Here is a 16,991-nt window from a genome sequence, read left to right on the forward strand (position 1 = left end):
GAAGAAAAATAAGCCAAGTTTCTGATTAAATGAATGTGCCAGAACTCTGAATTATGGAAGCCCTCTTGCAAACCCCAAATGGATCATATGATTTTTCTCGGACTAGTTTAAAAAAAGAAAAAATGAAAGTGAATGCACAATGGGACCAAGCCCAAAAATCCAGGACTGAAATGAATTGCAACAGGATTTCTTCCTAAGCTCTCCAAGCAGAATCACTTTACCTTCCCCAGACACATGCCAGAGAACTTTCTCATTATCCTGTATCATTCATCCCTGTCATGTCCTCTGCATTGCACTCCCCTGCAAGTACTTCAATTCTTAGAAACTACCTGTGTACTTGGAATTACATAACTTTGGAGCCAACTGGAGTCAGGAAGGGAGAATATCTAGGTCAGTGAGTAAAGTAAAATGTTGCCCTTGCTCTAAATAAAATGAGGAAGTCAATATCCTACATGGCTGGCAGGAGTGGCGGGGGTGGTGGAAGGTGGAGGTTTTAGTTCTGAACATTTCCAATGTCTCCTCGTGTGAAGTGCACAACTTGGAAATCACTCCCACTGACTACACACAGGGCCATACTGGCCCACCAGAAGTTCTTGAAAAGAGATATTTGACCATTATAGTTGCAAATTTCATTTAAGTGAAGATTGGCTAGCCCTGAGTTTAGGATCTGGCACAGAGATTAAAAAAAAAAAAAAAGCAATATGAATACTTCTTCTTTAGAACAGTTGAGAGCAAGCCTTTCCTTTATTCCAAAATCTCATTGGAATGACAGAAAAACAACATTTAAGATGAGTATGTGGGATGGTACTGTGGCAATGCCGGTGATCCCAGCAAGCCTGTGCTCTCCTGAGGCAGGAGGATAGCAAGTTCCAGGTCATCCTCAGCAACTTTGCAAGAACTTGTCTCAAAATTAATAAATTAAAAGGACTAAGGATGTAGGCCAGTGGCAAAGTGCTCCTGGATTCAATCTCCAGCACTAAAAATAAATAAAAACAAAATATGAAAATCTGGTTTAAGAGGATAATTCATACTGTTTTCTGGAATATTTTAATTTGACAGGCACAGGCAGGGCTCACACAAACATCAGAAACAGGTTTAACTTCACAGGGTAAACAGGGGTCAAAGGAAATCAGAACCATGCCAATTATATTTTGGCATTTCCTATCAGAAAAATTACACAAATGCAAGATCCACAAAATTTAGTTTTATGAGCCATTTACAAAAAAGTAATCAGGGAGTTTTAGTGACTCCTGCTGTAGGGATATTTTATATTTTCAACTACTCGATCTACCCACAGCTCTTGCCAAAAGGGCCCATCAAGGTGCCCATGTTTACATCGTTTATCTTTGTTCCTCTGCCAATGACTAATTGGACCAGGAAAACCACCTGATCCAGGGTGAGCAAATCCAACAGCTGGACCCAGAGAATAAAATTGCCTTTTTCCAGGAAGTTGGAATTGGGAAACTGGGAAACTGAATCAGCTGTAGCCTGATTCATTTACTCTTCAGTGTGACCTGTGGACAGGCAGCATCCATGTTGACTGGGAACTTGTTAAAAATGTTGACTCCCCCTGCAGACCTACTGAGTCATGATTTGAATTTTAACAGAATCCCCCCAGGTAACTTCGTGGATGTTAAAGATGGAGAGACACTAAGCAGGATTTGAATGGGGTTGTATGGAGTTTGCAGAAGGTTGGTTTCATGGCACAATGGAACACGGACAAACAAAAGGTATTAAAAAAATCATAAATTTCATGCAAAGGCACTTTGCCAAGAAAAGAAGAGCAGGACAGACCTGCAGAGAGGTGCAGAGACAAGAGGCCTGGGGTGAAGGAATGAGGGAGCAGCCCCAACTTCCTAGGCTCCTCCCCATCCCCTTAGGGCTCAGAGATATTTCATTTAACATCGGATTGATGTCTGGTAAACTGTGGTAATGTTACAATCAACATCCTTAGGGCAGTTAACTCCAGTGGGGCGTTAATGCTAATCCCTAATTATTTCGATATATAGAGCCTTCTGTGTCATATAATTTCTACCAAAACTTGAAGGAGAAGAAGAAGGGGAAGCAGTTCAGTGTAAAAGAAGAAATAAACTGCTTGGTACTCCCAGGATTTGGGCCATAGCTGGAGTCCAGTACTCAGTTTGGGCAACTTGCTTTAGAAAGGATGCTGCTATATTGGAACCAGGCCTCCAAAGGAGCACTGGCCTAATTTGACACTATATTTACAAAGTCTGAAAACATAATGGAGGAATGGGCAACAGAAGGAGTAATAGTTGACATTCAGAAGAGAAAACTTTCTGGAGACATGTCTTGAAATAAGGGCATGCTATTTAAAATATTTAAAGAATTGGTCTCCTTGAAGTCAGAGTTAGCCCAATGGACGGCTATGATAGCTCACCATAGGAAGAAATTCCTCCCAATTCCAACAGCATCATGGTTGTCCTGTGATGTACCAAGTCCCTTGTTCCTACAAGGGTTAAATCACAAACTGAAGCCAGAGGACTCTCTTCAGAGAGGTGGAAGAGGAAACTCTATCCAGCATTACTAGGTGGCCTTTGGTATATGTCATCTCTCAGATTCTCCAATTGCAGGGCCAGGATCATAAAGGCTCTTCTCTCTTGTATGGTGCAATCCCTGAGGTCCAGATTTTTCATTCCTCTTATTATCTGAATACTTTGCTGAGTTTTACAACAGTGTTCGAACAAGAAGATGGTAACAATTATGTAGGAATCAAAGTCATTTGGAATCCAAGAAACAAATTGAAAGAAAACTATGATTTTTGAAATGATAAAGGAGCAAAGCTGGTTCTGAGAGTTATAATATGGTAGAGAACTGAAAAGTTGTTAGAGTCAGAGAACTTTAAAGCCAGATTGTGAAAGCTTCTGCTTCCTGCCATTTGTTATCTTGATTTTTCTATTTTAATTCCTTAAAAGTTATCCTTATCCATTATCTCATGAATACAAGAAGTACAGACAGTTTCATTATAATTTCCAGCTCAGGAAAAACATATGCACTGCTGTATGAACCTGCTTAATAATTTAGCAAACACAAAATAGCCCGCACACAGATTTGAAAAGCAGCATTTAAAACTGAAAGCGGAAACCCCGAACAATAGATTGTTGAAGGTCAGCTTAAACTAACAGAAGAAGAAAATCAGAAGATCAGAGCAAAACAAAGTAACAGAATCTGAATGCTCCTTTGCATCATAATTATGCACATCATTTTCTGTCATCCCCAACCAAATAATTTCCTATGAAATTCCAAATGCCAATTTTTAAATTTTTCTATATTCTCTCTTGAGCTGACACAGTCCTTCTTTCCTCAGATCTTCAATTATCTCATTCTTTTTTATCCCTCTATTTGTCAAAAGTATTCAAGGGGTGCGGCAAGTAGCATTTTCTGCCCTCCTTTCGGCTCTTCTAATGGTGGGGGGAAATTCCCAGCTCAGAAGCATGTTAATCCAGCATGTGCTCCGTGGCTTCAGGGATCCAGAGTTCAGCAAACCCAGCCCCAGTGAATGTAAGGAATGTGAATAATTCTGCTTTGGAATCCATGAAATGCCCAGTAGAATACGAGGACAATTTCTTTTGTGTTCTTTCTGCTCTTCTGTTTAAATGTATCATACAAAAGAAGGAAAAATAAATGTAGATGGACACTCCACAGAGAAATAATAACACCCACATGCCCACCACTAAGACTCAGAACACGACCAACCTCCAAAGTGCTGCAGTACCCATCACAGAACTTCTCTCCTAGCCCCAAAGACAACTACCCTGCTGAATGTTTTGCCAATGATTCACTTGCTTTGCATTGTAATTTTTACCACTCAAACCTGCATCCATATACAACATATTAATTTTTACTACCTATGAGCTTTATATAAATGAATTTGGTTTGTAAAACTTGCTTCTTTCTTATTTTTTCTGATTAGCCAAGATTAAACACTGTTTTTCAAATTAATCCATTTTCATGTGCATAACTCTTAACTGCTATGCAATATTCCATATTAAAAGCACATATTAAAAATTCATTTTACCATTGAAGACTTTGTGTGGTTTCCATTTTTTTTCTTTTGATATCACAAACTCTAATTTGTGCCTTGAGATATGCATGTGTACAAGTTTCTCCAGGGTATCTATCTCAGATTAGAATTAGTAGCTTGTAGGATCTGAACACGTTAATCTGTGGCGGATAATGCCAGAGTGCATCAATTAACACTCCCACCATCCTGTAGGAAGATGGAGGGTCCACTTTCTTGCTGAAACTTGGGCTCATCTGACTTTAAAATGGCTTGCCAATGGTTGGATGTGAAATGGTGTTTCCTTGTTTCACTTTGCATTGTCCTGGTTACTGTGATTGATCATCTTTTCCTGTGGCACTTGTGTTCCCTCTTTTTTTTTTTTTTCTCCTTTACATTTTTTCATTTTTATTGGTGCATCAGAGTTGTACACATGTAGCAATGTAATTTGGACCAATATCATTCCCCAGCACTTCCCTGTGTTCCCTCTTAGGACCATTTTTCTATTTTTTCTAATTGACTATTGGAAGTGTTTACTAATTATAGTTTTACAAGCTCCTTGTCAGTTATATCTATTGAAAATTTCTTTTCAAAGTTTAAGACTTATACTTTTTACCCTCTTTATGGTTCACTTTTAGGTATAGAAGCTCTTAATTTTAACAATAACTTATGTTTTCCTTTTCTGGGTCTAATGAACTATTACTAATAGTCCATTTTTATGGACTAATTGCCCACTCAGTCATCTTTTGAGTCTTTATTTCATCTGTGTGAGTCTTTATTTCATTTATCTACTTGACTGTCCTGCAACAGTGCCACATTTCTTAATTATCATTGCATTATAATAATTTCTGATGTCTGATGAATTGAGTTCTCCTATTTAATTCTTCTTTACCAGTAACTTCCAATTTTTCACCCAGGGTCTATATCCATTTACATTTGCCTAAATACTGACCCTTTCAATTGTTCATTTTTTTCATAATTCTATTTGGTATCATTTTACTTCTGCCTGAAAACTTCCATTCAAAATATGTATCGGTGCAGGTGGTTTAGTGTCTTTTTTTTCTCTAAAGTTTTGGTTTTGCCTTCACTTTTGAACAATTTTGATGAATGTAGAATTCTAGGTCTTTAAATATCTTAAACATATTCTATTTCCCTGTAACTTTCATCATTTCTATTGATTGGTCATCTGTTTTATTGTTCATTTGAAAGTAATGTTTCTTATTTCTTACTGCTTTTAAATTTACCCTAATTTCTTTGTTTTGTTTGTATTTGTTCTGTTTGGTTTTACAGTATTTCTTTAATCTTGCTTATTCTTCATTTTAATTTATTATTTTCCATTTTAGAGTTTTCATACATTCTCTTCAAATATTACTTTACCTCCATTCTTTCTCTTCTCTCAGTTATTGTTTTGTCTTTCTGTATGTTTGTTTGTTTTTTTCTGAAGAACTAGAGATTGAACACAGGGGCCCACTACCACTGAGCAACATCCCCGGTTCATTTTTTAAAATGTGATACAGGGTGTTGCTAAATTGCTGAGGTTGGCCTCAAACTTCTGAACCTCTTGCCTTAGCCTCCCAAGTGCCTGGATTCAGTTTATAACTTTTGCAGATTCAAATTTTTCCTGAAATTGTTTTTCTTACCCTGTGTATTCTCCAATATGTAAACCTAAGTTATTTTAAGACCCATGTCTGATAAATTAAATAATTGGATTGCCCAAAAATCTGCTTATTTATTTAACTTGGTTTTCCATTTTCTTGTTGTTGTTTTCCTTCCCTTTTGGTTTTTAGCTAATTGTTTTATTCCTCTCACTTATCTACTATTATTATTATTATTTTTACTGAGGGCAATGTTGTGCACAAAAAATTTAAAGAAATAATCAGAGATTCTGAAAGTCATTATGTTCCTCCAGAGAGAGTTCACTCTTGCTGGCAGCAAAATTAAAGATGGGGTCAATCACCTTAACTCCATTTTGGAATAAGCCAATTTGAATTTATATCTCTGTGGGGATGGAATTGCTTCAGTTAGCTTTTTATTCTTAGAATGTAGCTCTTGAAAAGTCTTACATGAAAATTTTGATTAGTTATAAGGGCCACTCTTCTGCAGATGCTAAATTCTGAATTTTGTTTTCTAGTCCCATAAGACAATTATAAGCTTTGTTCCATTTTTACAGTTCTTTGCATATCCTTTCAACCTGTTTACACATTAGCAAATGCTTAAAGAGGAAAAGTGACACTGTCGGATTCACCTCTGCAGTTTTCATTCTGTCTCTCCAAGAGCTTAGCTCCTCAAATCTTCATTGCCTTAGTAATTACCTAATGCATTTGAATGGACTACTGTTTGCATTTTATCCAGTTTTTCTTTTTATATATTCTTTCTTCTTCTTCACAGCATTCATTTTATTTTCCTAACAGTTTTTCTAGTTATCCTTAGCAGGGGGTTCCCGATAAATCTAAATTTACATGATCAGATCTTTCCATATGCATTTCAGAAGGAGTTTTTCACATTTGATGAAAAAAAAGTGATGTTTTTATTAGTATTATTGAGTCTGTATCTTTGAGGAGAAGTGACAACTTTATAATATTAAAACTCTATCCATGAACATGGTATATCTTCTTTTAGGTCATCTTTAAAGTTTTTTCATTTTTAATTTTCTCTGTAATGGACTTGGACACCTAATAGGTTTATTCATGGTTACTTCACATTTATATTACTATCATAACCAATATATTTTAACTACATTTTCTAGTTAGTATTATTGAAGTCTGTTGAATTTATGTTACAACTGGTAATTTAACTATAGATTATTTTGCATTTTCTGTGGGCACCTATATCATCTGAAAATAATCAGAATGTAATTTCCTTATTTTCGTCTTTACATATTTTAAACATCTAATCTTACTGTCTTAGTAACATAAGACTATTTGGTTACATTTACCTGTTTTATCAGTCAGGATTCAAACAAGGAAGCAAATAATTGGATATTATGTAATAGGTTATTTATTGTAAAAATCAAACCTTACAAAAGGATCTAGGAAAGTAAGGTCCATAAGGGATTTGGAATATCAGAGTATAATGACTGATCAGGAATCATGATACAACAGAACATATGGACAAGTTGGAGTTGGAAGGGAGAGCTATGAAGTCAGGCACTTCCGGTTTCCCAAGTGGGACTATGTAGAGAATTTGAGATAAGTCTATGGAATGTTGATGCATCTGTGTCTAGTGGTGAGCCTGGGATCACTGGGGTGCATTGGGGTCAACAGAAAGGATAAAGAGATAAATACCAAGCAAGGAACAATGAGGAAAATCTGCAGCCTGACAGCAATCTCCATGAGAAAAAGCGAGCTTCATGGCAACTGTGCCTCTTTCACGGCATCTAAACACAATGATCAACTATATCACAAAAATACACAGAAATGAACTTCTGGGAAACAGTTACAACTTACCTACTTGACACACGAGGCTAATAATGTATAAAGCCTGGTGTTTCCCTTGTTTGCTAGCCTATAGTCTCTAGTTATAGAAACCTGTCAAGTTCTCAGTCAGAGTGTGTTCTCTTCAAGCAGGCCTAGAGCTGAGAGTGCAGATGAAACAATGCAGAGAGGGGTTTCTCATGTAAGACTTAAAAGAAGAAAGAAAAAGAAAAAGAAACATAGGAAAACCTTGCCTGTCACAGCTGCTTAAACTGACTATTTTTATTTCTCCCAGCCTTATGTGTGTTTATTTAAGAATTTATTACAATCACATTTTCAAATGTATAATAATCATTTATTGGCATGGAAAGGGCATTAGTTGGAAATCGAAGTTAGTAGGTAGAACCAGAACCATATGGATTCAAAAGAACACAGTGTCCTAAGTTCTTATTTGGGGCTCCAAAAGAGGGCAGAATGTTCATTTCTTATGTAGTAGGTGACATTTAGTCAAATGGAATCTCAATCAGATATTATGTACAATGAACCATCAGAGTTAGGAAATGAAAATATTCCATCTAGAAAAATGCAAATCAAATATTTTAGGTAAAAAATATTCATTTTAAAACTTAGGTTATAAATAAAGGAGAACATTTCTAGTAGAACATGAAGATACAAGAAAGGAAGACAAGACATCTCTTCAGGGTGACTTACCAACTAAAGTGCACAAAGTACATTTTTTTTTTCTTTAAACTGATCAGGTTGGGAGTAGGACAGCCTGGCAGAAAACTTAAAATGGTCCCAGTTTCTAAAGTATCAAGCTGAAGGTAAACAGGGATTTTCTGATTCAAAGATAACGGAATGTTATCTGTTATTGTGGTTTTGTGTCATTTCTTTGGTTATCACCAAAATCCTGAATGAACTACAAAAAGATAATCCAAACCCTTAAGCCTTCAAAAATGCTAACTTTTGGAGAAAAAAACAAAAGAAGAACAGTCAAACTTTGGGGAAATTGTAATTCTTTTTCTGAGGTCAATTTACTCATCAGAAATAAAAAATATGTCTCCTGATCCTCTAGGTTATCAATTAAAGCAAAACTAAATACTGACAAAATACAAATTAGCTGGGAAGGATATGATACTGAATAGTTAACTAATATCCATAAACCTCAAGTCATCCTCCCAATCACCAAATCTTTACTAAAATTTCTATGAATATCTACTTGAAAACATGGGTTTCAATTCATTTTTATTCTGATTTCTACTATAACCAAAGTCTGAGGTGTTGAGGAGAAGTGAAAGACAAAGATAAGCAAAGGGACTAGTTAATGCATAAATTAGATAATCCAAAGCCCCAAACAATCCAAAATTATTGCATCAGGCAGGTTGTGTTATTTACAGTAACAATGTCTTTGCTGCAAGGAAAATACTTAATTAGAATACCATGTGAAACTTTATGAAGTCAGAATTATAGATTTCTAATTTTAAAAAAATAATAAGTTTGGCAAATAAGGTTGGCAAATCACTTTGGTTCAACTCTATCCCCCGTCCCCCAACTATAAATAGCTACTTAATCAGGAGTACAGTAAAATGTTGATGTTTTATGGTGATTTTATTTAAATAATTAGAAGAAATTGATTGCCATCCATAATGAAAATGAAAATAAATCAGGCAATTTGCTTATAAATGCATATGTGAAAAACGAGTCTGTGCAAACACACAAAGGGAGAATTTAACATTTTCATTGAAAAAAAATGCTGTGACAATAATGACTGAGAATTACTGATGTCTTTGAGGAAATAATTTAAAAATTAAATGTTTTCATTCAAATATTTTAAAATATAAAAATAAGTGATCTCATCCTGAAAATCAGGTTGTAAATTATTATAATTTTCATTAATTTATCACAATTCATTCTGCAAAATTACTAGCATGGACCACACCAATGGTTAATAAATTCCTACAATGTATCTAAGTGGTAATTTATAATATTCCAGTCATTTCATGAGATTGAGTTAAGAATACTATCCAGATCAAAGAAATTATTTTGTAACTGACCAAACCTACTTTATCCCCAGATTTATTCTGAGGGTGCAGGGGAGAAAAAAAAATCTATCTGTACTGACTATTGAAGACATCATAGTTCATAAAGCACAATTGTCCCAATTCTCCTGGATCACTCTTCTTTAAAAATCTGCAATGTGATTGCTAGGAGGAAAACAACTATACATCTGTCTCTAGAACCCTGATTCGGTGAGTAACCACTGAGATTGTGGAACCAAAATCTTTAGTATTCTACTTCTTGAAAGAAAATATACTATCACATGGTTTGCTCTTGCCCTCCCTTTTAACTCCAGTTGTCACTGAGTTGGTTCCATTTGGCATGGTGGATCTTTGTGGCTATATGGTGTTAGATGACTGGAGAAGAGTCCCAACTCCATAGAAGGGTAGAGGAAAGCTTCACTCCATTACCTGGAGACTAGATTTCTTATCACTGGATGGTGGGATTCAGCAGCCTTGCTCTGTGCCTATTCCATACATGTGGGGTTCCTGTCTCCATGAAGTTGGCTGTACTGATCCTATATAAAAAAAATAAACAAATAAAAAGAAGAAATTTAGTATTCACATCATTCACAATGTCCAACAAAAGAGACACTTAACGATTGGGGTTTGAGAATTGGCCTGAAATATGAAACATAAAAGGAACACATTCTCAAACTATTGTGGACTCAGTTTCAAAAAATTAAAACTGTTTTGGTTGGTTGAGATAATCCAAAGAGCTATGCTACCTGATACTGCTCTTTGACTTTCTCTATGTACTTCCTATCTCCCCAACCAGACCATAAATTACTTTGGAACAAACTCAAGTTTTCAGTGCACTTGTATCCCTTTCTCCCAGCATGGTCTTCTGCCCATAGCAAGGTACTCTACACTTAACTTGCACCAGTTGACACTGGCTAGGTCGATGAAAATGGCTCTGTGAATCTACTACAAATACTATATTTTCATGAGGTTTCCAAGAACAGAGAAGGGACTGGCTCAGAGCCAAAAGTGACCATATTTATGTTCTTCCCTACTTTTCCTCCCACCAATTTCTAAGTACATTTTCACCCCAGGCATTTATGAGATAGCTGGACATGATCAGGGATATGTTACTCATACCGGGAGAAAGTTAGATGAGTGGCCCATAAAAAGGGTTAAATTGTTTATAACAGAGAACAAAAAAAGGTAGACCTTCTAAACTGTCTACACAGTTGACTATACAGCTAACTATAATGAGTCTTTATTTTTTTTCTGAATGTAACCACATTCCTGTCATAACATTGTGCTGCTGACTGATTTGCAAAAGTATATAGTATGTATCTCTAAAGTAGATTAACTTCATAAGAAAGAATTATGTGCTTTTAGGTGCTTTAAAAAAGTTGTATGTAACTACGAGATATCCTGTTACTTTCTAGTAGTGCTATGAATAACAAAACCAAGCAACTTTTCAAAATGCTGAATTTTTAAAATTATCCAAGCAATAGTAACTGTATAAAAATTCTTTTATTGTGGTATTTATGGTTTTTACAGTCAATTCTTAAGTGTATCTTAGCAATAAGTTTTTACTGAATTTAGTATTTTGAGTTACCTGGAAGTATGTGTACAAGAGGGGTTTTAGAGTTAGTTTTCCAGAATAAGAAGCCTATGTTCTCTCTCTCTTTTTTTTTTTTTTTTTTTTTTTTTTTTTTTGCAGTGCTGGCGATCGAACCCAGGATCTTGTGCATGCAAGGCAAGCACTCTACCAACTGAGCTATCTCCTCAGCCCAGCCTATGTTCTCTCTATAAGGAAATCTGAAAAGGAGGTTATGATAATAAGCATGAAGGGCAAATATCAGAAAATATAAGTAAAGTTGATATTTTATTGGCTCCTTTCATTAGCAGAGGAACTGTTTTTGTTGTCTCAAAGATTCTCTAAGCTTTTACAAAGGCTTATGACACAAAAGCATGTTCAATAATGTCCTCTGTGCTGTGAAAAAAAATGATGCTATCAAAGACACAAGCCCAAGAGGTTTATCATAATGCACCTCCTGTCAAAGGATATTTAACTCCATTTCTACCTGAAGCATACTGAGTTCCAGAACAGTCTGAAAACCTGGGTCTCTCTGTGGCCTGACTGGGCTTCACAGCCAGTCAGGGATCTGGCCGAGATCTAGCCCCTGATAAGACTTGAATACTCTGAAATCCCCAGATCAACTTATATCCTTGGGAACCCTTCCCACCAGAACATGGAACACATTTTCTTGGAGCCATTTACAATTTCACTGAATCTGTACCTATAGCTACCAATACAGATTCCAAACCCAGGAATGACCTTAAAACCCTAATGCAAAATAAGAAATCACTCACTGTGCACTTGCTCAAAGTGACCTAGCAGACTGCTATGTGACTAGAGTTTTCAGTGAACGTGGTAATCTAAGACAAAAATACAGTCCAGATTTATTTCTCTAAAGCTCTATGGTGTTTAAATACAGCCCAGATGTTCATATAACTTATATAATTTTACTACTCTTTTTCTGGTTAGATAAGACTTTTCACTGGAAAACACTCATGATCCAGGTAAAGAAAGATAACCATTCACCAGACTCCAGGGATGACAACTGGCCAACATCTGCTGCCTGGCCATCCTTGCCAACCATAGGCTGAATCCCATTCCTGAAGTCTTGATGTTCCTTTATGACCACAAACTACAGAAAAGAAAAGGGAAAGAGAGGATATGGTTATAATCCACAAATCATCTCAGCATATATTAATCAAAGTCTATGGCTTTATCGTGTTCATCCTACATAAGGTAAAAGTTGGAAGAAAGATTGTCAAATTAACCTCTCTCTCTCTGGCTCATGAAAGATTCCATTTTTAATTAGAAACTTCATGCTACTTGCTATTAAAGCACTGGACAATACCAATATCTGTCCTGAAGATTCTATTCTAATTCTGGAATACCAGCTTTTGGGCCATGGATCCCTGGGGGCTGCCATTTTACTATAAATAGTCCAAGAATCCATAAGTATTCCAAGCATTGCTCTTTGACCAAATAATATCACATGTATGTTTGTGCTACAACTTTCCATATACACACAAATTCACTTAAATATGCTACCAAGTTCTGAATAACTTGGTGTCACAAATAGGTACTAATAACTCATAGTACAGCTACTATTTTGCAGGGATCCATCAAATATTTTCTCATGGTTGAACAGACTGGAAAACAAAATTCTAAAAGGGAGGCCCAGAAAACAACTTTTCTCTTAGTCAACAAAAATCATTACTTTTGTCATTACTTGGATTGTCTAACGTTGATTGGGCACTTGGAATGCAGATGGAGCAGAGTTCACTGGCTTGCCCTTGAACTAGATAGATTAGATATTAAAATAGATCAATGATAAAAGGAAACAAAAAAAAAAAAGAAAGAAAGAAGTGACAAATACTCTAGGATAAAGGACACAGATGAGTGAAGTTCTTCTTTGTCAATCAGTAATCCAGTGGAGGGACTGCCCAAGGTTCTGACTGACCATGCTCCAATAGTTCAGAAATAGGCCTTCCAAAGGAAGGAACCCAGAACCCAGAAACAAAAGAGTAGGAATTTAAAAATAAAAAAATATATAGAAATGGATGATGAGTGGAGTCAATTAGAAAGAAGGGAGGGGAATGTTGGTAACAAAAGGATGAATCTCATGAACATGTTTTCGTTTTCTTATTTTCCACAACACTAATCACCCTTTGTCTTTTCCTTATTAATTGTCTTTCTGCAGCAACACATTGCAAAATCAATATGGGACTACTGTCTAAGGGCACGGGCCCATTATTTCTGGCTCAAGTCAAAATCCACGCCTCTACACTGTAAATATTCCAAACATTTGCCTCTCTGCTGGAAGAACACAGGTCCCAAAATTCTGGGCTGAGATGGGGAAGGCATCTGTTGGAACCAGATTTGTTTCTTCTGCCTCTCCTTCCAGTTTGGGTGCTCAGCTCTTTCCCACTCCCTCTGATATCTGCAGCAGCAGTTGGTGTGGATGACACTTATGACAGCTGGGGAGGACAGAGCTCAGCAACCCAGGCTCTTCCTCATAGCAAGCACTGAGCCAACAAGAAAGTGACAAGTGTTTTTTATCTTTTAAATTTTTTTTTTTTTTTTTAATTTTAAAAACACACAGAGCTGGGAATTTTGCTCAGAACTTGCCTAGCACACGTGAAGCCCTGGGTTCAATTCCAAGCACAGACGCACAAAATTATTAATAATAATAATAATAATAATAATAATAATAAAAAGATTGTACTTCTTCTTTCTCCTGACTTAAATTAGATGAATTAAACCTGCCATCCAAACCTGAATGAAATACCACACAGACTGCAAAACAATATGAGTACTTCCAAAGTCCACAGTCAGGAGGGTTCCAAGAACTGAGCACATTCTACAGGTAAGTCCTCCCAGAATCACATGCTATGGCTTAAGGGATCTTAGAGACCATCTAATCTGACTCACTTATACTGAAGAGGAAGCAAGATCCATAGAGCTTAAAGAACTTGCTGAAGATCGGCTAGGTAGTAAGGCTAGATCTCACATTTCTTTTTTCTGTACTCAATTTCTACCAAAAAACAAGTAAACACTGAATGCCTATAACAGTAGGAATGTATGATCACTTAGTAAAGAGCTCAGTTACAAGAAAGCTATCCTCTGGAGATGCATGGTGAGATGGTGTTAGGGGAGTGGAGAAATGTGGAGAGAACTCAAACATTGCCTTTCCCCCTGCATAACTTTTTCCTAACACTTCTTCCCTAAGGTTTCAATCCTCCATGGGCCTGGGAAATATTCCAGTCTTTTCTGCAGCATACCAGAGATACACCAACAAAGCACACTCTTATCAGTTCTCTGACGGGTTTCTGGAAATGGAAATTCCCAATGTCAAGGGAGCTTAGCTTATCGCAAGTCTTCCCTCTAGTGGTCTGAAATCAATCCTGAAGTGGATGACCTACAAAGTATCTTGAAATTCTGGATTCACTATGCTTTTTGGTAAACATTCAGGGTTGACAAATAAAATACAAAACAACAAATTGACAGACTCAAATCTGCCTTTGAATTAACCTTGAACTTTCATCATAAGTATGAATTTAAGCATCGTGCATTTTTGTTAAATCTGGAAACTCTTTTGCTACTGAAGTGTAGTGACTCAAAATGTGTGTGAGGAAGAACTAATAAGAATACCAGGAGCATAATCTTGAAATTTTAAGATATCCCTCTGAAAGGGATCACCTAAAATTTGGGGAAATTTTCACATAACCTAAAAATTTAAGTCATAGGAAAAAGATACATGATAGGAAAAAAAAAATTCCCTACAGTTCTTATGACATTAAATTAGGGTGGTATTTTAACTCATCAGATTCCCTTAATATAGGACACAGTTCCTCCACCCTCCCACCCCTGGACCCTCCCCCAGCTGATGTGCTATTGGCTAACACAGACACCAGCTGGAAGTTATAACAGATTACACTTGCTCTGAACTCAGTAAAGAATGAGAAAAGTGAACTGGGATGTATATCAAGCCACGTCCTAGCTTCTTCTATTTTGGTCACATTACCCAAGGTTGAGGGCAAGAAGACATCCCAGCCTCTCCTTCAGCAGGCTTGCCAAGGCTCACATCTCTGCTCGATTCTTCATAAGGATTCTTTGGATTTTTCAATAGCAGCTTCTGAGTCCTGAGATAAAGCCAAAATTTGAGACAATCTCAAAAGAAAACATGAATCACTGATGACCAGGGACAACTATCTTGTCAGAATAGATCTATCAATAGTGCACATGTGGTCAAGCATATAGCTGAAGATCTGTAGCCAGTAAGCAGGCATACTTACCAGCACTGTTAAGTAAACAACCATAGATCTGTTCCCAATGAATTTTACAACTCTGGATGGATTTCAGTGAAAAGAAAAAGGAAGGGCTTCAAAAAGCCTTCTTTTTGAAGTAACAATCCTTATCACTTTTGATTTTAGGAATATGGGCATCTAGGTCTAAGGACATTCTTCCTTATAAGTCAAGTATCTGGTAATTTTTCTGCTGTGCTGGTTTTAGAATTCCAAGACAATGGGCTGGGAAAGTAGATCACTGGTAGAGCACTTGCATGGTATACCTGAGACCCTGGGTTTAATCCCCAGCAACACACACACACAAACACACACACACACACACACACACACACACACACACACACACACCTTCCAAGTCAAACAAATCCAGCAATTTGTCTTTAGTTTTCAATTCAGATCTCTGGATGATGTCAGTATAACTTAAGACATAACAACATCATAATATATAAAATGGAGAAAAATAATTATGGCACACATGAATTTAAGTTTCTTTTTTCCATTTTTTTCTACACTATTTGTTAAGCATCTACCTTTGTTTTAGCATTCTGTCCAATGGAATGACCTACAGATCATTAAATATTCTTTCCTAAAACATCCAAGTTTAAATACCAGGTTAAAAAGTGCAATGTATTTTAGATTAGACAGAGGGAAGTGACGGGAAGGGATGGGGTATAGGAGTAGGAAGGATAATAGAATGAATCAGACATTATTACCCTATGTACATACATGATTACATGACCTGTGTAACTCTACATCATGTATAACCAAACGAATGAGAAGTTATACTCCATTTATGTATGATGTGTCAAAATGCATTCTATTGTCATATATAACTAATTAGAACAAATTTTAAAAAGTACAATGTTACTAGGTGGACCACTGAATTAAAATTTCAAGTTTGTGCCTGAGAATCTTATCTCTTGGGAATTGGTATAAAAGGTCTTAGAGTATCTGACTCTGACTGGGAAGATTATCATTCACAGAAAATCACAGTAATAGTTAGCATTTATCAAACTCAATATGCCAGTCCTACACTAAACTCTTTAATTTGATCTCATAATAACCCTTGAGATAAATACTATTTTTGTCCCTATTTTATAACAAAGGAAATAAACAAATACAAATGTTAGGAAACATGTCTGATTTCCTATTTAAGCACTAAATGGGACTTGAACCTGTGCAATGTGATTCCAAAACCCGTGCTCTTAACCACTACATTAGGATATAGCAGGATCTCAAGAAAAAGCATCTTGGCTCTTATGTTGAGTTTTCCAAAATAAAAAGACATAACTGGTTGTGTAACACAAGTAAATGTGGTTGGATTTTTGTCTTAAAATAGTGGCAGGTATTTGTACATTCCCAGAGAAGCGGAACCTATGAATTAAGTGGGTCTTAGGTTCTTAGCCATAAAATGATATGATTGAACTAGATAATCCTATAAAGTCTTCTGACCTACTGATTTTGTACAGCACAAACTATCACACTACACAAAATGCTTTTCAATATGGTAGCAGAAGATGATGTCCTACTATGTGTGTGTGTGTGTGTGTGTGTGTGTGTGTGTGTGTATTTTTAGTTTTATTATTTTTGTGGTACCGGGGATTGAATCCAGGGTCTTACACACACTAGCAAGTGCTATACCATGGAGCTTACACCCTCAGTTCT

The 16,991-nt window shown here is 36.3% G+C and overlaps 1 protein-coding gene across 2 annotated transcripts in view; it reads right to left on the reverse strand.

Annotated features, from left to right (window-relative positions):
* Positions 1–9,224: 9,224 nt before the first annotated feature.
* EGF (epidermal growth factor) overlaps positions 9,225–16,991 on the reverse strand; it is a 103,040-nt gene continuing 95,273 nt past the window's right edge. The window contains exons 22-24 of one of the 2 annotated variants that reach the window (XM_079153563.1): positions 15,044–15,161; positions 12,042–12,154; positions 9,225–10,006 (exon numbers count right to left, since the gene is read on the reverse strand). In XM_079153563.1, the coding sequence (XP_079009689.1) occupies positions 9,919–10,006; positions 12,042–12,154; positions 15,044–15,161 (319 nt within the window). In that variant the 3' untranslated portion in view covers positions 9,225–9,918. The remainder of the gene's footprint in view (positions 10,007–12,041; positions 12,155–15,043; positions 15,162–16,991) is intronic. The other variant, XM_079153564.1, reaches the window with a different exon arrangement.

The sequence above is a fragment of the Sciurus vulgaris genome (assembly GCF_902686455.1).
Source record: "Sciurus vulgaris genome assembly, chromosome: 9".
In the NCBI taxonomy this organism is placed as follows: Eukaryota; Metazoa; Chordata; class Mammalia; order Rodentia; family Sciuridae; genus Sciurus; species Sciurus vulgaris.